General features: G+C 36.8%; 1 protein-coding gene across 1 annotated transcript in view; it reads left to right on the plus strand.

Moving 5' to 3' along the window:
• Window positions 1-15,663, plus strand: part of LOC117304814 (laminin subunit alpha-2-like) — a 97,218-nt gene extending 81,555 nt beyond the window's left edge. The window contains exons 59-64 of the mRNA XM_033789427.1: window positions 7,893-8,091; window positions 9,778-9,936; window positions 10,693-10,846; window positions 11,736-11,866; window positions 12,756-12,975; window positions 15,331-15,663. Of these exons, the coding sequence (XP_033645318.1) occupies window positions 7,893-8,091; window positions 9,778-9,936; window positions 10,693-10,846; window positions 11,736-11,866; window positions 12,756-12,975; window positions 15,331-15,476 (1,009 nt within the window). The 3' untranslated portion in view covers window positions 15,477-15,663. The remainder of the gene's footprint in view (window positions 1-7,892; window positions 8,092-9,777; window positions 9,937-10,692; window positions 10,847-11,735; window positions 11,867-12,755; window positions 12,976-15,330) is intronic.
• Window positions 15,664-23,136: the final 7,473 nt, after the last annotated feature.

Genomic DNA, 23,136 nt, shown 5'->3' on the forward strand with positions numbered 1-23,136 from the left:
ATTCCATTTTGAAGGCAACCACATCTTATTGATACTCTTCGGAGGACATATAAAAGCAATTACCGGGGTCTCATTAAAATGGATGGCTTATTAAGGCAAGAGCTTCATTAACGAGCGAGCGTACAGGGAGTAGGTAAGATTTTCCAATTTACATAATTTGAGTTGGAAAACAACCCATTAGCTAAAAAAGTTGAGGCATGTTGGTATGTTAACAAACTAGAGGACAAATTTAAAAGTGGTGCAAAGAATAACCCCCCAAACTTGACATCCGAATTAGATTTTGAGGTCCTGAAATCAAGCAACTGAAAGCACACAATATCGTGTGACAATGGGTTTTTTTCCCCATTATTATCCCGCAACTTTGACGACCAATTGAGTTCAAACTTTCATTTTTGGGCATACATGTATTTTGAGATACACCAATTGAGAAGACTGGTCTTTGACAATTACCAAAGGTGTCCAGTGTCTTTAACAAAATGTTGTGAATTTTTCAAAAGCCCTTCCAATTCTTAAAGGGGTTTCAAGGGTTGTGCACTTAACAGTATGTAATTGACACACCATGAACTGACCTTATGTACATAAAACCTCTTTTTTTTCTTCTTCAGTTTTTATGTTTATAGAATACAATTTTCATCAAGGCCTAATAAGTTTATGAAATTCATAAAGTGAGATGACAAGGATACCCGACTAATTGCGAACAGATCTGATAACATATGTCCTGAAGCTTGTTAACAACACTGGTCAACAGTCAAAGACTAGCATTTGTATACTCTATGACCCAACTTATCATCGCTCGTACCATGAACTGACCTGGCTCGACCACAGTTTTAAAAAATGTGTTTGGAGAAAATTGCGATTAGACTGTTTTCACTTGTTGCACTTATTGAAGGAATAGTGCTTGAAATTCTGTAAAAGAAAAAAAATTGTTTAAAATTGTAGTTTGACCAAGAAAATGTAAATACTGCAGCAGACTTAGAATCAGGAAAAGTAAAAATGACATTTTTATTAGTGGGGGAAAATTGTGTTGGAGATAGAGACAGTTTTCAAAGGTCAAATTTGTGAGTAGTTTCTTTTATTTTTTATTTTTTATTTTTGTTATATTATTATTATCATCAAATATAGGCCATTTCAAGAGGTTTAAAATTGTGTAAATTGTATCTCTGTTTGTGCTTTACTATTGGCGGTATGATTGTTCAAACATAGTAGGTTAAGTTAGTTAGTAACAAGTTGGTTAACAAATACCTCAAAAGATCTTAGGGTTTCTCAGGGTGTCCATTAAGCACATAGAGTTTCACTCCAATCTGTTATGGTCAGGTGTTGTTTACATCTATATTGGTCCCAACTTTGGAATCTTATCAAAACGCCTTTTTAAAAACTGCATTTCATTTTGACTCGATGAGATTTAAGTAAAGCATACCTCGCTTCGGATGAATTACTTCATTCATGTCCAAAAAGTCCTCCATTAAAAGATTAAAAGTGACAGCCAAGACTTTGATTCACATGTTCGTTTTTGCGAATCAAATGACTCGAGTCCACATGATAAGAACAGCCTTTAAAAGGTTTTGGTACTTTTTGTACGACACAAAACACAAACATCCACAGATTTACATGAAATGTTACACTGTTTAAAGACAGTGGACACTATTGGTAATACTCAAAATAATTATTGGCATAAAATCTCGCTTGGTAACGAGTAATGGGGAGAGGTTGATAGTATAAAACATTGTGAGAAACGGCTCCCTCTGAAGTGCCATAGTTTTCGAGAAAGAAGCAATTTTCCACGAATTTGATTTCGAGACTTCAGATTTAGAGCTTGAGGTCTCGAAATCAACCATCTCAACGCACACAACTTCGTGTGACAAGGGTTATTTTTCTTTCATTATTATCTTGCAACTTCGATGACCGATTGAGCTCAAATTTTCACAGGTTTGTTATTTTATGCATTATGTTGAGATACACCAACTGTGAAGGCTAGTCTTTGACAATTACCAATAGTGTCCACTGCCTTTAATAGAAAGCTTCCCTGAACTATATTACATACATCTTCATTCACAGTGAGTAGGGATTCATGTCATGGCCAAAAACTTGATTCACAAAAGGTACTAGACCCTTTAAAGGTCATCTTCATCTTGTACATCCGTCTTCCATATCTTAGAGCGAACCCTACCAGACCATCTGTACATTAACAACTCAAAGTGATGACATATTTAGAAAGAGTGTGAAATATTATACGTTTTTTATCGTTGCGGTACCCGCTACTAAAACATAGGATTCGAACTGCCTCTAGCTGCCAGCCAATCTCGGTGGTCTAGTTGGTAAGACACTGCTCTAGAATTGCAAAGGGCGGTGTTCGAGTCCCACCCGAGTAATATGCCTGTGATTTTTTTTTCACAAATCTTGGGAAAAGTACTGAGTATACATCAGTGTAAGGGTAAAAACCGAAAAATAAAATTTGAGTACAAAAATGTAGAATATGTTGTATAGGTTTTCTTGGTCAATTTCGGAAAATGAGCAGCCAATTTAACCACCAAGCTATCCTATTTCGCGCGAAATCGAATGCAACTGAAAAGGGTCATTCGATTTCGTTTTATGATTAGTCAAATGTAATGTTGCGTCGTTCGATTTTCCAAAATAATCATTCAATTTAACAATTCACCAAAGCAGCATTCAAATTTGCAGACGCTTCTTGAGGAGTGTGTGTCACGAAAAAGAATGACGACACGCTAAATTGAACAGAAACGGCTCCCTCTGAAGTGCCGTAGTTTTAGAGAAAGATGTAATTTTCCACGATTTTGATTTCGATACCTCAAGTTTAGAACTTGAGGTCTCGAAATCAACCATCTAAACGCACACAACTTCGTGTGACAAGGGTTATTTTTCTTTCATTATTATCTTGCAACTTCGATGACCGATTGAGCTCAAATTTTCACAGGTTTGTTATTTTATGCATATGTTGAGATACACCAACTGTGAAGGCTAGTCTTTGACAGTAACCAATAGTGTCCACTGCCTTTAATACTTCCAACAGCTCTCCATTGCTTGTTATCATGCAAGTAAGTTTTTTGGCTAACAATTATTTTGAGTAATACCCAACTTCAAGTCATCCTTTGTCCTTACATTCCGGGTCAAATCATGGAGCAATAAATGTTCAATCTGTAATGTGTAGGTGTTGTCAGGGACAAATACTTTGACCTTGTGTAGGAGTAGAGTCTTGATTGTACTACTGGTTAAGAAGCACTCATTAGCAGATTCAAAGGGCAAAAACGCTGGTAAGCAGGATAAACTGCTTCCCTGGGGCCTAATTTCATAAAGCCTGTAAGCATATAAACACACGCTAAGCAAAACTAAATCTTGCTTAACAGAAACTTGTTATTAGTCATCATTGCATAAAGTTATGAAACTGGTGCCCCACTATTTATTTGCTTAGCAAAGACATTTGCTATCCAGTATCTTCTGCTTAACAGCTTTATGAAATTGGACCCAGATTGCCATATCTATGGTGCATCTCTATTATTTTGCTTAGTCAGTCAATTATCTGCTTAATAGTAAAAAAAAACAAAAAAAACTATAATAACGAGGTGAAACGTGGATGGTTCCATTTTTTGAGGCCAAGCTGAGTGAAATGGAACCGACCATAATTCAAGAAGTGATTATACTCTGCGACATTGTATGAATAATAAGCATCCTATATTTGTTTTATATACCTGAAATAGAACACTTAATTTCATTGTCACCTCATATTTTTCATAGAATTTATAACTTATTTCACAATAAATAATGCAAAGTTTTGATCAATGTACAATTTACAGGTTTAACAGGTTTAACAGAAATGCGTGAAGTCCATATTTTTGGAAACATTAATATTGCCTAAAATTTGTCTATACTGTTTGTTCCACAAACAAGATTCTGTGATTTTTTAGTGTTTTTTTTAATTCCCATTTTTAGTTGAGAAAGTTTTCGTTTAAGGGCTGAAAACATGCACATCCCAACATAACGCATAAAATAACAAATCTGTGATTTGAATTTTGACTTAATTGGTCATCGAGAAAAATGAAGAAAAACACGTTTTTTCCCACAAAATTTATGTGCTGTCAAGAAAAGCTTCAGGCATGAAGTATTTTTATATTTGAGTGAGAAATTTCCTCTTTCTCTAAAACTACGGTCGCAACGTTAAAGGCAGTGGACACTGTTGGTAATTTCTGAAAATAAATCTTTCATGATTACAAGTAATGGGGAGAGGTTGATAGTATAAAACATTGTGAGAAACGGCTCCCTCTGAATTGCCATAGTTTTCGAGAAAGATGTAATTTTCAACGATTTTGATTTCAAGACCTCAAGTTTAGAGCTTGAGGTCTCGAAATCAACCATCTAAACGCACACAACTTCGTGTGAGAAGGGTTATTTTTCTTTCATTATTATCTCGCAACTTCGATGACCGATTGAGCTAAAATTTTCACATCTTGTTATTTTATGCATATGTTGAGATACACCAACTGTGAAGGCTAGTCTTTGACAGTAACCAATAGTGTCCACTGCCTTGAATATTTCCAACAGCTCTCCATTTGTTCATTGCTCGTTATCATGCAAGTAAGTTTTTGGGCTAACAATTATTTTGAGTAATACCCAACTTCAAGTCATCCTTTGTCCTTACATTCCGGGCCAAATCATGGAGCAATAAACGTTCAATCTGTAATGTGTAGGTGTTGTCAGGGACAAATACTTTGACCTTGTGCAGGAGTAGAGTCTTGATTGTACTACTGGGGCTGATTTCACAAAGAGCTAAGATGTTCAGAACTGAAAATCAATTATAGTTGCTAAGTAAAGTGTGATGTCACAATGTAAATCACTATGGTGATACTGACAAATTGTCTTACGATGGATTTTATTGCTTTGTGAAATCGACCCCTGGTCAAGAAGCACTCGTTAGCAGATTCAAAGGGCAAAAACGCTGGTTTAATTTCATAAAGCCTGTTAGCATATAAACACTTGCTAAGCAAAACTAAATCTTGCTTAACAGAAACTTGTTATTATAGCCAACATTGCATAAAGTTATGAAACTGGTGCCCCACTATTTATTTGCTTAGCAAAGACATTTGCTATCCAGTATCTTCTGCTTAACAGCTTTATGAAATTGGACCCAGATTGCCATATCTATGGTGCATCTCTATTATTTTGCTTAGTCAGTCAATTATCTGCTTAATAGTTTTTTTAGCTGTGAATATGCTATGCAGTGGTAACATGCTTAGCAAGGTTAGTTGGGCTATAACATATGAATCACAAAGTTTCATGCCAATTGTTCATAGAGAAATTACATTATGTTGCCTGTAGAAAGGACTTGAAAAGCACTGGTTGTATACAGTGTCTGTTACACATTTGGGTAGAATTAAGCAAACCTAATACAACAGATTATTTGACACTCTACTCAGCATACCCATAGAGAAAACACCATCCTCTCTCTACGGTATACCTCCGCCAGTTGAAAAAAAAAAAAAAAAAAAAAAAAAAAAGAAGAGGAAAAAGAAGATTGTGCCCTAGGCCATCAGTCTATATAAAAACATTTGGATAAAAGGTAGCACAACTTGGTTCACTTGGCCCAGCTTGAATGTGACGAAGTCAATCAAAGTCAGTTGTGTAGAACATCATTACTGGGCCTCATTTGAAGAAAACATGCCCAATGATTAAAGTGTTGAAAGGGTGCTTAACTCCTTCTCCCATGCTTGACTTGCGTCCCCCCATTCGGAGAAGTATTTGTCTCCATACCCACTTAGGCATCTCTTAAAGGTAGTGTCATGTATTGTTTTTTGTAAAGCGCATTGAGACGTTATTGTGAAGTGTGCTAGACCATGTGACCTTTGTTTACCATCAGTGTGACCTTGCACATTCTTTGGATTTTCTGGCAGGCAAGATACTGCAGTGATCATATGGAAAAGTTGACATTTTGTGTCATAATTTCCACATAAATCCAAGAGTTATGAAAGTAAAAGCCGGACAAGTTTTGAGATGAATCATTCGAAATTCGAAAACACAATCTGAGAAATGTTTTTGATGTGAAAATTTCTCAAATTTATTTTGGGGATACAACCTGATATGTCTTTTCCCATAACCACATTACTGCGAAGTGAATGATTCTCAAATTGCTTTATACTATTCGCAGGCTGCTGCACTTCTCACTAAGTCAGTTTTTATTGCCAGTCATTTGATGAGTGATCACCAAAGGTATACCCTTTCCTTTAATGGCTCTGGTATGACACGTTTTTGCAATAATTGTCAAAGACCAGAGTACCTTCACTTCGTGTGTCCCAACATAAATGCTTAAAATAAAAAATCTGTGAAAATTTTGACTGAATTGATCATGTAAGTTGCAAGAGAATAATGATAGAAAAACACCTTTGGTGCACAAATAAAAGCCTTCAGCTGAAGGCTTCAGCTGAAGTCTTTTATTATTTGAGTGAGAATTTACCTCTTTCTCAAAAACTATTCTCACTTGATGTATCCCAACAAATATGCATAAAATAACAAATCTGTGAAAATTTGGACTCAATTGGTCCACAAAGTTGCCTAATAAATGGCTTCAAGCCTGAAGTATTTTATTATTTTAGCTAGAATTTACCTCTTTCTAAACAAAAATACATTACTTCAGAGGGAGCAGTTTCTCATGATGTTTTACACTATTAACAGCTCTCCATTGCCCGTTATCAGGTAGAATTGTATGCTAACTATCATTTTGAGTAATCACCAATAGTGTCCAGTACTTTTAAAGTCAACGCATGCACTGGTTTCTGTCTGCTTCAACTCAGATTGAGGTCATCCAACTCCTTTTGATTACTCAAGATGAACTAACCTTGTCTCAGATGAATGAGGGGATTCCGACTGTTTAACAGGGCTATAAACACCTCCTGTTTGTCTAGTCAAAGTGCCGCAAAAGGACTTGATTTGCTTCGCGTAGCCTTGTGCAAGATATATGTGTTATAATTAAAGCGTTCTTGAGACCTACACTATCTGGTTGTTGTTGATTAAATCTCTTGTCCTTTCTAACGTGTGACGCACTGAAAACAGAAAAAACCCTCGATTGAACTAGGTGAACTTGTTTATTTTTCAACAACAAAAAAGACAACAGCGTACCGGTAAACTGAATTAGTTAAAATAATAGAAAATATCATTTCCCCTCTAATTGGAATTTTTAAGGCCAGGATTGAATTTTGTTTCATTCATTCTTATTTGATTTAATAGCTCCTTACTCCTGGCTTATTTATCCCCCCTTTGTATTGTTCTGTTCATTCTGTATTTTTTATTGTTCTTTTTGATATTTTTATATATGCCAAATAATTGTTTTTATAAATTAACAATAGTAAGTGATAAAATTGGTGTTAGCTGTTGCAAACTGTTAACCAACCAAAATGCAAGGAGATAGTTAATGGCCTGACATTTCGACCATAGCAGAGGCTTAAAATAGGCCTTCGAGAAAAGCTCTGTTATGGTCAAAACATCAGGCCACTTACTAATAAGAATAAGTGTTTGTATGTGAGCACAGGTTCCCGAGTGGATTTCTTTTCCATTTACCTTTGAAAGTACTGAGCTGAGACTTTGTCAGTATTTCTTCTCTCCGATTTCAGAATTTTCCGTCGCACTTTTAATGAGCATTGAAATGTTTTCCAACAGAGGGAGGGAGGGACACTTCATGACCTTGTTGAATCAGATCCGGTTTTAAGTTTTCCAGGTGTGAAAAAACCCTGAAATGTAACACCAGGGACGACCAGACAGCTCCGTGGCGAGACCCAGGTGGACCAACAAATAGTTCAGATTATTCTCATTTTTGAACAATAACAACCATGTTCATCACCGTGTGAGCCTTAATTAATTCCTTGTTATTTTCTTGTTTTTTTTATGCTCAGATTTATAATAAGCATCGAGCTGAGGACCACGTCCCCCAACAGTTTGATCTTCTTCCTGGGGTCGGATGACAATCCCGAGGTCTACTGCTCTGTCCATCTTAAGATGGGCTACGTCTTCTTTGCGTTCAGCAATGGCGAGAAGAGTGGGACGAAACATGTACTGTCACACAATGTCATTGATGATGGACAGTGGCATGTGGTAAGATCATCTCAAATATTACTTATCCCCTACCCCCATCCCCATCTCAACCCCCATCTTCAAAACCCCACCGCCCCATCCCAAACACCCACAACCATCTCCCATCCCAACCCCTCGTCCCCATAACCCATCCCCACCACATCTAAACCCACACCCTTCTATCCCCATCCCAAAACCCCACCCGCCCCATCCCAAACACCCACAACCATCTCCCATCCCAACCCCTCATCCCCATAACCCATCCCATCCCCACCCCATCCCAATCCCCAGCCTTCTATCCCCAACCCCCACCCTTCTATCCCCATCCAGAACCCCCACAACCATCTCCAATCCCAAAGCCCCATCCCATCCCAACCCCTCATCCCCCATAACCCATCCCCACCCCATCCCAATCCCCCACCCTTCTATCCCCATCCAGAACCCCCGCCACTATCTCCCATCCCAAACCCCATCCCCCATTTCCACCCCACCCTCATCCCATTATCCCATGGTGGCAGCATATTGCACCACAGCACCTTGTAAACCATTGCATGGTGTTATGTATGGAGTAGATCTCATAATTAAAAATGTAGTCCCACATACCTTGAGAAAACTCTGTATGTTAAAGTGCCTTCAGCGTCAAACCCACTCACCATCACCCCAATCCCCCATTCTCACCCTAACCCTCATTCCTGTCCTATCTCAAACCCCATCACCTAATCCTGACCCCCATCCCTCATCCCAACCCCCATCTTAACCCCTCATCCTCCCATCCCCACCCCCATCTTAAACCCTCATCCTCCCATCCCCACCCCCCGTCCCCACCCCCCATCCCCATCAATTCCAATCCCCCATTCCCAATTCCACACTCTATCCCAACCCCTATCCCTCAACACTTTGTTACTTTTCAATTGCAACCACCGCATTAAGACATTAGTGTCTTCACTAAAATAAAATATGCTGTTTACAAATTCATGGAGGTCTTAATTATTTGGGTTCCAATAAATTATTCTGTCTGTGTCTCGAGAGGTAGTGCACTTGTTTATTCATGACTTCAGGCAATTTTCTACTAGTTACATTTTCTTGGAACGCTTGATTGGTTGATGTCCGCTGATACCCTTGTTGTACTGTTCGTTATCACACTTTTAAATTGACTTTCATTTAACATTGTTTGTAAGAATGTTTGCGATGACGTTTTGAGCAGGGTCATATTTTGTTAGTGTACAATGCTGTTGGCAGTGGTACTTCCAGGTAAGGGGGGGGGGGGATGGGGATCCCCTAAGGGGATTGTGTTTTGCAAGCTTAAAAACTAACTAATTACATTAAACAAAACTTAGTGAGCTTTGTAGCGACAAATACTTCATCCGGTGAAGTAGCTGTTGCTGTGAAAGCTCATGTAGTTTTGTTGACGTAATTTGTTAAGTGCTACTGCGTAGAGGAAAGAGTTGGGGGGTGTTGGATCCTCTCAGGGCCTGCGTAAACTTAAAAACTAACTAATAACATAAATAAAATAAAAACGGATGTAAGCTTTGTAGCGACAACAACTTCATCTGATGAAGTAGGTGCTACGAAAATTCATGTAGTTTTTTTAATGGAATTAGTTAGTCTTAAAGTGCCACCACTACCTTCCTTGTTTAAACATAATATTCTAATAAACTTCCTAAAGCTTTCAATCCAGTGGTTTCTTTTCTTATTTTATTTCCATAGATTAAAGTTTTGAAGAACCGTCGCACCATCTCCTTGACCCTTGATACCTTTGAGTCCCAGAGAGAACGTTTTTCTAAGAGAATCAATGCTGTTAAGTTTGACTCTCCTCTCTACGTTGGGGGTGGGCCATCCAGCTTACCAAAGACAATTAATGGAATGGTGAGCAAGTTTGTAACATTAATTATTGCATTGGTTTGTTTCTGTTGGTAAGTTTTGTACTTCACATGGTTGCACATTGTGATGCGATCTAGCTCCCGAAAGTTTGGGTGGGTGGTCAAAAGAAAAAAAACCTCAAAGGGCATTTCAGATGAAATAGAGTTGTTGTTAACCAAACATTTGTAAAAGAAAAAGTAAAAATACGTAGCTGGCCAAGTTCAAATTTTCTTTTTATGATTAAACTACAAAGTTACTTATTAAAGTTAGAAGAGCCATTGAAAAGTACTGATGTTGGAGACCTTTGATCCAAAATATCTGGTCCATGAGAGGCAACACTTTATTCTTCAGTGTATGTTATATTATAGAGCCATTCAATATTTTAAAAATGAGATTTGGGGTGGGTGTATTGGTGGGTGGGTGAAAATAATTTTGAATTAAAATATTTTTTTTTAATGTAAAAGAATTCTTTAAAAAATTACAAAGTACAAAAAACTAGCATCACAAGTATGGACTTAACTTTAAAAGTTATCATGCTACTTAGAAATGTCTTATTAATTTCTCAGTACTTTCTTTAGTTCTGGGCACAAAAATCACAGGTATGTTACTTGGGTGGGATTCAAACCCACGACCCTTGCAATTCTAGAGCAGTGTCTTACCAACAAGACCACTGAGATTGCCCGGTAGCTAGCTGTTGAATCCTATATTTTAGCAGCAGGTACATCTATTAAATAAAAATGTCTTGGTTTTTTTCTGTTTCAGGAAATGCAAAGTTTGGAAGGCTGCATCCGTGAGATCACCATCAATGAGAATGCGTTAGATCTAACTAGACCCCAGGTCAGCAGTCTGGTCACCCCGTGCTATATGAGCACAGAACCGGGAGCATACTTCCACGGTGCTGGATACGCGTTACTAGGTAAGGAGAAATGAAACAGGGGCCAATTTCATAGAGCTGCTAAGCACAAAAATTTGCTTAGCATGAAATTTTTCCGTCGATAAAAACAGGATTACCAACCAAATTTCCACGTGATTTTCAGGGTAAGCAAACAACAGCTAAAAACCAGTAACAAGCAATATGCAACGAATGAAAACTTGGTTGGTAATCCTGTTTTTATCAAGGAAGAACATTTATGCTAAGCAAATTTTTGTGCTTAGCAGCTCCATGAAATTGGGCTCAGATGGTAATTAGCCATTTACGTGTTAGATTTGAATATTGTTTAGTACAATGGCATGATTGATAACAAGTTACTGCTTAAGAATTCCTCAGACTTTAGACCGCATCGAATATGACGTCACCATTCAAATACCTGCCCAACAACAGGGTGTATGTGAGCATGTGCGTGCGTGTGCCATAGAAATCAAACTGTGAACGCTGTGTGCTTCATTGATGAGGCACGCGATTAAACACGCACAGGCCTGATGACCTATGGCCACTTTCATAGTAACAAAGGTGTTATTCGCTACAGTCTATAGAGACAGTTGCTAAGTCACATGATTCGGGGCAAGCTTCTGCTTAGTTACGTAAGAGACGGTGAACACCCATACACAATTCTAAATTGATGTGTATGGCCCAATGGCACCATGGTTTGCTCATCTCGAGGTTTCTTGGCGTTTGTTTTCCCATGTGGGAGCTTGTCGAGTTTCCTTGAGGGGAAGATAATCACAAACAAACATGAACAATTTTATAGTATGCAAAGTTGTGAATTAAAAGTATTATTTTTGGGGGTAAATTGACCTATCCTATATTTGTGCCTCAATTAAATGATCTCTCACTGGTTTTAAATAAACTTGTCTTTGTTTATCAGATGGACACTTACAGATAGACGTTGACTTTGTGGTGAGTTTTAGTTTCCGGACGACTCAAGACTCAGCAATTCTTCTCTCAATTGACGACAACATGGGAGGGGGTCTCTCCTTGGAGATTATAAACAAAGAGGTAACTTTTGAATAAAAACTCTCAGGATAAATGCTTTATCTGTGTATTCAATTAGAATAAATGGCTGCTTAAGCCACTCAGTACAAACAAAGTGTCTATAGGTTGGATTTCAAACTTTGCATGGTGGAAATAAGACATGGAAAGGTTTGCGGTAACACCATGTAATGACTTTCTCTAAATGAGTTGGGGTGGTTCAGAAAAGAACCGTTGGTTTCAACTCGACGTTTTGATCAGTGTGCTCTGATCGTCTTCTGGAGAAAGCTGCTTTCTACAGAAACGTCGAGTTGAAACAAACGGTTCATTTTCAGAACCACCCCAACTCATTTAGAGAGAGTCATTACATAGTGTTACTGCAAACCTTTCCATAAAGTGTCTGTACTTGTGGTATGTGGTAATAAATGCTTTTTGGAGGGAACGTTGGGTTGTTCGAGCTATCAAACTTGTAACGTACTTAACAGCCCAGATTTGGTTTTTGGAATCGTTTTGGATTTTTTTTTTTTATCGTTTCAATCCCATATAAATGTATGTATAAATGTAGATTTATACAACATGTAAAAAATTTATTTCAATTGGTGGTCATGTTTTTGAGATATCGATGAAAAAATCTGGAGGGAATATGTCCAAGCAGGAAGAATAATTTCACAATCTGAGAAGCATTTCACCAGTACTTAGACGTGAATTGTTTTTCAAAAGGTTTTATACTATCAAAAGCTGCTGTAGGCTTCTTACCAATAGTTTTTATTGCCATTCATTTTAATAATGATTACCAAACAATATATACCTCCCCTTAAACCACTCACTGTCTGGGATTCCGAAAATTTGTCTTCGCTCACCGGCAGGATTCATCTTCAATTTTTTTTTGAGAATTCATGGTGTTTTGTCTTGACAGATTATCCTTAAAATGGCGACTAATCGAACTGGACCTCGAATGGTTACCTTCTCTGGTGATGAGACACTCTCCTTGTGCGATAATCATTTCCATACGCTGCACGCCGTCAACCGAGGGAGTAATCTTGAGCTACTCGTAGACGATGATAACTTCATCTTTAACGGAGTTGAAGGGACTGGCTCTAACACAGCGGGTGCAATATCAATTGGAGGATTCCCAGGTAAGGAAATCAGGGATGTGATTTCTTCGTTTTAAAAATGGAATTCCGTTTTTGTTTTGTTTTGTTTTTAAAAGATCAAACTCTAAAAGACTAAAGATGAATGTTAATAATTGGGCTTCATGCTCACAATATTTTGACCTCGCATGCTTTTCGCGCCTTATGCTCGCAGAGTTCAGTTTTTTTTCTCAACAGCCTATCCAGACATCCCTGGGAATCAAAAACCCTCTAGTCTTTGATTTATTGATGCATGGATACCTTTAGTATTCTTTAGTCTTAATTATTTACAGATGCCCTTAATTCTTGTTGATATCATTTTGCCTGAAGGTTTTGTTTTGTTCTTAATAAGTAATTTTCAACTCAAAGCCATATTTAGCAAATTGCACTCGATAATAAAAACACTGGGTGGATCTGCATTTATAGTTTCTTTTAGTATTTATATTCTAACCTTGAGTTGAGACAAGTGAGATCTGAGATGGGTTAAAGGCCATGGACACTATTGGTAATTACTCAAAATAATTATTAGCATAAAACCTTACTTGGTAATGAGTAATGGGGAGCTGTTAGTAGTATAAAACATTGTGAGAAACGGTTCCCTCTGAAGTAATTTAGTTTTTGAGAAAGAAGTTATTTTCCTCGAATTTGATTTCGAGACTTCAGATTTAGAACTTGAGGTCTCGAAATCAAGAATCTGAAAGCACACAACTTCGTATGACAAGGGTGTTTTTTCTTTCATTATTATCTCGCAACTTTGATGACCGATTGAGCTCAAATTTTCACAGGTTTGTTATTTTATGCATTTGTTGAGATACAGCAAGTAAGAAGACTGGTCTTTGACAGTTACCAACAGGTGTCTTTAAAGATAGGTTTCCCATACACTACAGCACAATAATAATAAAATGGTAAACAACACTTTTACAAGCGCAAAGTATATGACAAAAAAAATGCCATTCAAGGCCAATGCTTCGCAAAGTCAAGAGTCCAGGATTTAAAAGTCTGTTTGAAAGGGCAAGTTTTTAGCTGTCCTTTGAAGATTGAAGGATTGCTTCTGTGTTCACAAGGGGAGAGTGACTCTCAAAATTGCGCACGATGTTTATGATGAAAGACTTTAACAGGTGAATTGGGTTAATCATCAATCATTTACTGCTTAAAAAACAAGCACCAGAAAATTTGACCCTCTTTTTCCTAGATTTAATGATGCAAGGATACCTTAGACTTTCTCAGTCTTCGTTATTTACAGGTTCCCTTGATTAATAATTTTGCCTGAAGGTTTTTTTTTTTCCTAGATATAATTAGTAACAAAGTCAGTTATGTTAGTCTGTTTACCCTTCATCTTTATTTAGCGACTTCAGCTTTATTTAGCAACTAGCACCCTTAAATAGGAATGGCGTGGGCAGCAGGCCTACTTTTATAGTTTCTCTCGCCCTCGTACCCCGAGGATAGAAAAGTGAAATCCTAGATGGATTATAAACTTACCTGGATGATGTTTGGAGTTAACTGTTTTCTCCATATTAGTGTACCGACATTTCATAGTAACCAAAGAGAGCTTGTTTGTACCTTTCTTGACATTTTGCGTACAGTAGATCTTTTTTTTCAAAGAATGGCATTACTCTTATTAACACTCAGTAGACATCTCAAAGGTCATTATCAGGTTGTCATGGCCGGGTGGTTTACAGTATAAAATTCAAGTTCTGGTGTGTAACTCACTGTGTGTGGGTTCGAATCCCGGTCAATACACTTGTGCCCTTAAACAACATGTTTTACTTTGATTGCTTCTCTTGACCCAGGGGTTTGAATAAGTAACCGTGAGGGCAGATGGTTCTTGTTACTTAAAAAAAAAAAAAAATTCTTGCAACTTCGATGAGCAATTGTCAGATTTTTGGCCGATTTGAACCAAAAATTTTGATTTAAAATTCAATAGGTATTTTGATGGGGGTCGAGAAAGTTACAAGCTTTCATTTGAGCCAATGCTCGAAAAAGTCCGCCAATTATTAGTAGCAGTGAAATAAAGTCGAGATCCCAACAATGTCACGTGACCAATTCTTATGTGTTTTATAAGAAACGTTTTAAATTTTTGTCATGGTTCCAGACCATTAAAAGTAAAGTTAAACTTTTTTTCGTTAGAGCAGGTGATACTCTTTGAAATACCATTCTTTAAAAAAAATATATTTTTTAATGTTTGGGGCCAAAAATCTGACATAGCATCTTTAAGCCCAAATTATCACAGGTTTGTTATTTTATGCATAATGTTTGGGATAGTGGTCTTGGGTCTTTTGGTCTTTTCTACGATGAAAAAGACTAGCTTTAATAGTTTTACACAAGATTTCAGACACAAACTTTGATGTTTCCCTTTGACAGATGAGCAATGGAGACATATTGGAGACATCCAAACTCACTTCGCTGGCTGTATTCAGAACTTGAGGTTCAATCAAGGAAGACCCTATACCTTCACTTCAGCGGTGGAGTTGGTTGATGTGATTCAAGACCAGTGCCCCGTGACCTAAGGTTTGACTATATAAAGGGCTGAATTGAGTGTCTTACTTTGGCTGTGTCTACCGGCTACTTTGACAGTGTTGTAGTATGTGGGAAGCTGCAGTGTTAGCTTTAGCCAGGTAGCCTTAAGCCCGGTTCATACTTCATGCGAATGCGAAGCAAATTTTTGGCGTCACAGGGCTGTTTTCGCAGCGAATGTTTCACAGGAGTCAAGCACATTTAAACTGATGCGAATTATTGGTTGTGAATTTGTCAAAATTTGTTTCGCATTCGCAGGAAGTATGAACCGGGCTTAAGCCATGACAATGGCCTTGACTTGAGGCTGTGTTTTAAATGAGTAGTAATATTTGGCTATCAACCACTGCTCGATAAAACTTAACTAACAAATCCTGTGGCTGACACGGAAATTACTTAATGTTCTCAGAAAGAACAGATATTAATGTGTCCCGGGGAATTCTGTGACCGTCAGATATTCTGTCCCAAAAATGGGGAATTAACACTGGCTGGAGGAGGGTGATTCAAAAGAGGGCGCTATCAGAAGAAGTTTGACACAGTTCGTCATAGGGGCGGGGGGGGGGGGGGGGGGGGGGGGGTGGGTACATAGAATCTCAGGGGGGACAGAATCTCCTGCCACATCGGAAATAATGAAAACTTTGCATGTGCAGCATGTTAGCAGTAGTGTATTAAAGAAGGTACAGTAGACTCTAGCCACAGCCAACGACCATTGTTAAGACACAGCCACAGAATCATTGCAATGTCAACTCAGTCTTTGGTGCTATTTCTGAAATATATATCAATTGACAGCTGGTTGTTGGTCTTGACCATAGAAATATATCCCGGAGAACGCCGAGTTCGACCGCCCTCTGTGGACGCGGCGTATTGATACCATGCGATACACAGGTATGGCAAAATGATCATCGTGTGACGCACGTAAATGGCAAACTGGCATCGTACATAGATTGTTTCTACGTGTTTTTATTGGTCAATGTTCAAGACGTCTCCTGTACAAGCATAAACAAAATGGCATATGCACATCCATAAAAATGATCTCACAGCGAAATGGCATGCACAGTGACGCACTTAGCGTTCTCCGAGTTCTATTTCTAAGGTCTCGACCAATAACATTTAAGTGTTTAAATATAAAACAATATTGTTTGTTGTCCACTTTGAGGAATTTATTTATAAACAGTGGTGAGTGGATGATGAATTAGTGAAAGATTATTATGAAGCCTTCTGATTGGACAGTTGGGAGAGTCTCTTCGACCAATTAGCTCATTTAAAATTAAATGCTGCAATGGTGCTTTCAACGTCAATGCTGAAATGTTACAGACAAATTTCAAAGGAAAAGCAAAACACAATCAAAGGTGAATTTGCAGTGGCAAGCTACATGTCACAAAGTTATCCACTTTCACAAATCTTTCAAACAATCTTTCACAGTTATTTTTGATGAATATGTTTTCTTAAGATATTAAACACAACTGTACTGTAAAAAAAGTAGCAAATTTAAATTATGTATACAAGTTTTGTTTTAAATGTGTATAGTTTTACTCATGTATACAGTGTATAAAATTGTAAAATGTAGATTGTATTTAAACAAAGAAAGCTGTAGAAATGTTTGCTAAGTTTCAAAAGTATATACAGCAAAATTTATTTATTGCAACAGTAGATCAAACTAGAGACTATAGTTTAACATGTAAGCCCTAGATTGATGATCATTTCTATAAAGTTCCTTAATTTGTGTTTATTTTCATCATAATCCGAAGGTCAGCCGCCGATTGGCCAAATTTGATAGGTCTGCTTACCATCGCATTCTGCACTTAGTAAGCATCACATTTCTAAGGTCACATTATCTTTGTCTTTGGGTGGTCCACATAGAGTTATATATAAGAACTAGAGGGCGCACGAGTGATGCTTCGTGCACAAACGCCACGGGATCGCAAGATGACAAGCGCGTCATTCTGCACGCGCGTTGAATATGAAATACGCGTTTGAGGTTTTTTTTATTTAACGCTCACGCGATGCTGTTCAACTTACAAAATGGCCGCACAAACACACGCTGTGAGATGCCAGTTTTGTCAACTTAAAAAATGGCCGCCTGCGCGCATGCCGGAGCGCGTATATAGGCCAGTCGCCCTCTAGTTCTTATATATAACTCTATGGTGGTCCATCATCCGCCATTTTGTAACAGCTGCTTGAGAAGGAAGTGCTTTTCAATGTTTCAAATTAATGAGCTAGAAACCAGTCAGAAATGGCATTTCTAACAGCTTGAGTCCGTAACCATTTTAGATACTATTAAAAAGTTCTTTAATTAGGTTTTCCCTTACATTGTACATGTACACATGGTATGGAAAATAAACCTGAAACCTGAAACCTGAAAAGCACAATTATTAAGCATGACTTTGTGCTTGGAGCAGCTCAATGACATTGGGCCATATTCTTATAGGGTGATGGAAGTAAGTTTCCAAGACGGGAAATACCTCCCCGACCACTGGATCAAAAAGACAATGGCTCTACTTGTGTAGATAGTAAGTGTTTACAAACTGCATACCATGCCACAGAAACAGTATCTTTTGTATAGAAAGTTTAGTTGTTTATTTTGTTATTTATTAATAACCAATTATGGTCATTGTTTTATTCAACAAATGCTTTCTATATAACTGTCTTTCAAATGATGATTTAATAGTTTCAGAACATTTAAAAGGTATTTTCCCCGGAGAGAACTGTAGCCGTTTGATTTATTTCATGAATTTATTTTTTGAAAGCATGGTTCCTTGCCTGTATAAAATTGCGGAACTTAAGCAAATGATGAAAGGTACTTGAAAAAGATCCAGCATCTTTGTGAAAAAAAATTACAAGGGGTTAGTACAGTATTTTTATTGAATTTGGGCCAATTATTGAGGAAAAAAATCACAAGGGGTAAGTCCAGCATTTTTATTGAATTTTTGCAAAAATATTGAAAAATCACAAGGGGTAAGTCCAGCATTTTTATTGAATTTTGGCAAAATATTGAACAAATCACAAAGGGTAAGTCCAGCATTTTTATCAAATTTTTGCAAAAATATTAAAAAATCACTAGGGGTAAGTCCAGCGTTTTCACCAAATTTAGGCCAAATTGATATTGAAACTTTTTATCGAATTTTGGCCAAATATTGAAAAAATCACAAGGGGTAAGTCCAGCATTTTTATCAAATTTTTGCCAAATTATGAAAAAATTACAACGGGTTAGTCCAGCATTTTTATCAAATTTAGGCCAAATATTGAAAAAATTACAAGGGGTTAGTCAAGCATTTTTATCAAATTTTTGCCATTTATTGAAAAAACTACAAGGGGTAAGTCCAGCATTTTTATCAAATTTAGGCCAAATATTGAAAAAATTACAAGGGGTAAGTCCAACATTTTTATCAAATTTTGGCCAAAATATTGAAAAAATCACAAGGGGTAAGTCCAGCATTTTTATCAAATTTAGGCCAAATATTGAAAAAATTACAAGGGGTTAGTCTAGCATTTTTATTGAATTTTTGCCAAATATTGAAAAAACTACAAGGGGTAAGTCCAGCATTTTTATCAAATTTTGGTCAAATATTGAAAAAATTACAAGGGGTAAGTCCAACATTTTCATCAAATTTCTGCCAAACATTGAAAAAATCACAAGGGGCAAGTCCAACATTTTCATCAAATTTCGGCCAAACATTGAAAAAATCACAAGGGGTAAGTCCAGCATTTTTATCAAATTTTGGCCGAAATATTGAAAAAAATCACAAGGGGTAAGTCCAGCAATTTTATCAAATTTTTGCCAAGTATTGAAAAAATTACAAGGGGTAAGTCAAGCGATTTTATCAAATTTTGGCCAAAATATTGAACAAATCACAAGGGGTAAGTCCAACATTTTCATCAAATTTCGGCCAAACATTAAAAAAATCACAAGGGGTAAGTCCAGCATTTTCATCAAATTTCGGCCAAACATTGAAAAAATCACAAGGGGTAAGTCCAGCATTTTCATCAAATTTATACTAAATATTGAAAAAATCACAAGGGGTAAGTCCAGCATTTTTTACTTTTTTTTCCCCAAATATTGAAACAATCACAAGGGGAAACTCCAGCATTTGTATCAAATGTCGGCCAAGTATTGATTTTTTTCAATATTTGGCAAAAAAATATAGGTATAAATGCTATGCCCCTATATATAAATGCTATCTTTGTGAAAAAAATCACAAGGGGTTAGTACAGTATTTTTATTGAATTTGGGCCAATTATTGAGGAAAAAAATCACAAGGGATAAGTCCAGCATTTTTATTGAATTTTTGCAAAAATATTGAAAAAATTACAAGGGGTAAGTCAAGCATTTTTATCAAATTTTTGTCAAAATATTGAACAAATCACAAGGGGTAAGTCCAACATTTTTATCAAATTTCGTCCAAACAATGAAAAAATCACAAGGGGTAAGTCCAGCATTTTTATTAATTTCGGCCAAATATTGAAAAAATTACAAGGGGTTAGTCTAGCATTTTTATCAAATTCTTGCCGAATATTGAAAAAATCACAAGGGGTAAGTCCAGCATTTTCATCAAATTTTTGCCAAATATTGAAAAAATCACAAGGGGTAAGTCAAGCATTTTTATCAAATTTTTGTTAAAATATTGAAAAATTACAAGGAGTAAGTCCAACATTTTCATCAAATTTCGGCCAAACATTGAAAAAAACACAAGGGGCAAGTCCAACATTTTCATCAAGTTTTGGCCAAATATTGAAAAAATCACAATGGGTAAGTCCAGCATTTTTATTAAATTTAGGCCAAATATTGAAAAAATCACAAGGGGTAAGTCCAACATTTTCATCAAATTTCGGCCAAACATTAAAAAAAATCACAAGGGGCAAGTCCAGCATTTTCATCAAATTTTGGCAAAAATATTGAAAAAAAAACACAAGGGGTAAGTCCAGCATTTTTATCAAATTTTGGCCAAATAGTGAAAAAATTTCAAAGGGTAAGTCAAGCATTTTTATCAAATTTTTGCCAAAATATTGAACAAATCACAAGGGATAGTCCAACATTTTCATCAAATTTCGGCCAAACATTGAAAAAATCACAAAGGGTAAGTCCAGCGTTTTCACCAAATTTTGGCAAAAATATTGAAAAAAATCACAAGGGGTAAGTCCAACATTTTTATCAAATTTTTGCCAAAATATTGAAACAATCACAACAACATTTTTATCAAATTTCGGCCAAACATTGAACAAAATCACAAGGGGCAAGTCAAGTATTTTTTATTAATTTCGGCCAAATATTGAAAACATCACAAGGGGTAAGTCCAGCATTTTTATCAAATTTGGCCAAATATTGAAAAAATTACAAGGGGTAAGTCAAGCGATTTTATCAAATTTTGGCCAAAATATTGAACAAATCACAAGGGGTAAGTCCAACATTTTCATCAAATTTCGGCCAAACATTGAAAAAATCACAAAGGGTAAGTCCAGCGTTTTCACCAAATTTTGGCAAAAATATTGAAAAAAATCACAAGGGGTAAGTCCAACATTTTTATCAAATTTTTGCCAAAATATTGAAACAATCACAACAACATTTTTATCAAATTTCGGCCAAACATTGAACAAAATCACAAGGGGCAAGTCAAGTATTTTTTATTAATTTCGGCCAAATAATGAAAACATCACAAGGGGTAAGTCCAGCATTTTTATCAAATATTGGCCAAATATTGAAAAAATTACAAGGGGTAAGTCAAGCGATTTTATCAAATTTTGGCCAAAATATTGAACAAATCACAAGGGGTAAGTCCAACATTTTCATCAAATTTCGGCCAAACATTGAAAAAATCACAAGGGGTAAGTCCAGCATTTTCATCAAATTTCGGCCAAACATTGACAAAATCACAAGGGGTAAGTCCAGCATTTTCATCAAATTTATGCTAAATATTGAAAAAATCACAAGGGGTAAGTCCAGCATTTTTATCTTTTTTTTCCCCAAATATTGAAACAATCACAAAGGGAAACTCCAGCATTTGTATCAAATGTCGGTCATATTTGGCAAAAAAATATAGGTATAAATGCTATGCCCCTACGCATGAACTGCAGATGCTAATAAGTTGCTCTTTGATTTTTTCAATATTTGGCAATAATTTGGTAAAAATGCTGGACTTACCCCGATGTGATTCTTTTATATTTTAACCTAAATTTACTAAAAATGCTAAACTTAACCCCTTGTGATTTTGTCCAGTTTTTGCCAAAATAAAAATTCAAATGCCGACTTACCCCTCTTGTGATTATTAATTTTTGGGGTCCTAATTGTTTGATTAAAATGCTGGACTGACCCCCTGTGATTGTATTTAAAACCCGGTCTAAATACTTGGGTATATAGTTTAAATAAATATAATGTAAATTTGGGCAAAGAGTTAGTCAGAGTGACGACCAGGCATTCAGGGGACTCAAAGTCTGATCGAAACCAGCGTGGTGATCACCCATTAGAACCCTTAAGGGACTTGCCAGTCCCGGTCCCTCCTTTACTCTCCCACACGGAATATTTTCATCCACACCTAATTTGGGGAAAGACATGACGGACCCCAATCCATTACTGGTGCAAGCAGTAAAAGTCATGTCCCTCTTGGTACAGGTAGGATTCGAACCGGTGTCCCAGCTCTGGATTGCACGCAATTGAACTATCCAGTACACCGTGTCGCCACAGTGCCCGCTGGTGTTTGGAGATGATTTTTATACTACTTATATAATTCACTCACTACGTTAAAGCAAAACAGAAAATAAAGACCGCAGCGGGACTTGAACCCGGGTCTCGTAGCTCCCAGCCATACGTTATGCATATAGCTATAGGGGTACGCCTTGAAGAACATTGGTTTTGGTGCATCATGTCATTTAGCTACAAGGGGGTAAGCTTTGCTGCTCATTCCTTTACATGTTTCATGTAAGTTCAGCTTAAATTACTTGCTGCTCATTCCTTTTGATGGTTCATATCATTTGGACTAAAATTACAAAGGGTAAGCCTTGCTGTTCATTCCTTTTGATGATGTAATTTCCTTTCTTTCTGGACTAACCCCTTGTATTTTAGTTCAATACTTGGCAAACAAATTGATGAAAATGCTGGACTTACCCCTTGTGATTTTTTTGATAATTTGGCTGAAATTTGATAAAAATGCTGGACTTACCCCCTTGTGAATTTGTTAAATATCTGGCCGACATTTGGTAAAAATGCTGGGATAACCATTTGTGACTTTTTTCAATATTTTGCCGAAACATTTCGACCGGACACATTTGCATATGCAGTTGTGTCCGCCCCCGTGCAAAACCGCCCTTGCATCTGACACCGGCTATATGTCTAATTCTATACATTGAGTGACGGCCGTTTGGTAGGAAATTGCTGCGGCGTTTGCTGGTGGCATGGCATGAACACAGGACATAATTATTTTAGAGAAAATTAAGAGAACACATTCATGTTATATTGTTTGATGTTTTGTCAAGGATGTTGAACACATTCTCCCCCCTCCAAAAAATAAAAAAGACCAACAAAGCTTTCGAATCAATGTATTTTTTTCATTAATTTGTTTATCTTACCAAGTACGATAAACGACACATTTTTATTTGTTTAATGACTTTTGCTAGGGAATTAAGACTTCGTACAAAAATGAGACAACTAAAAAATGCACAAGTCAG

This window comes from Asterias rubens, chromosome 21, assembly GCF_902459465.1.
Source record: "Asterias rubens chromosome 21, eAstRub1.3, whole genome shotgun sequence".
In the NCBI taxonomy this organism is placed as follows: Eukaryota; Metazoa; Echinodermata; class Asteroidea; order Forcipulatida; family Asteriidae; genus Asterias; species Asterias rubens.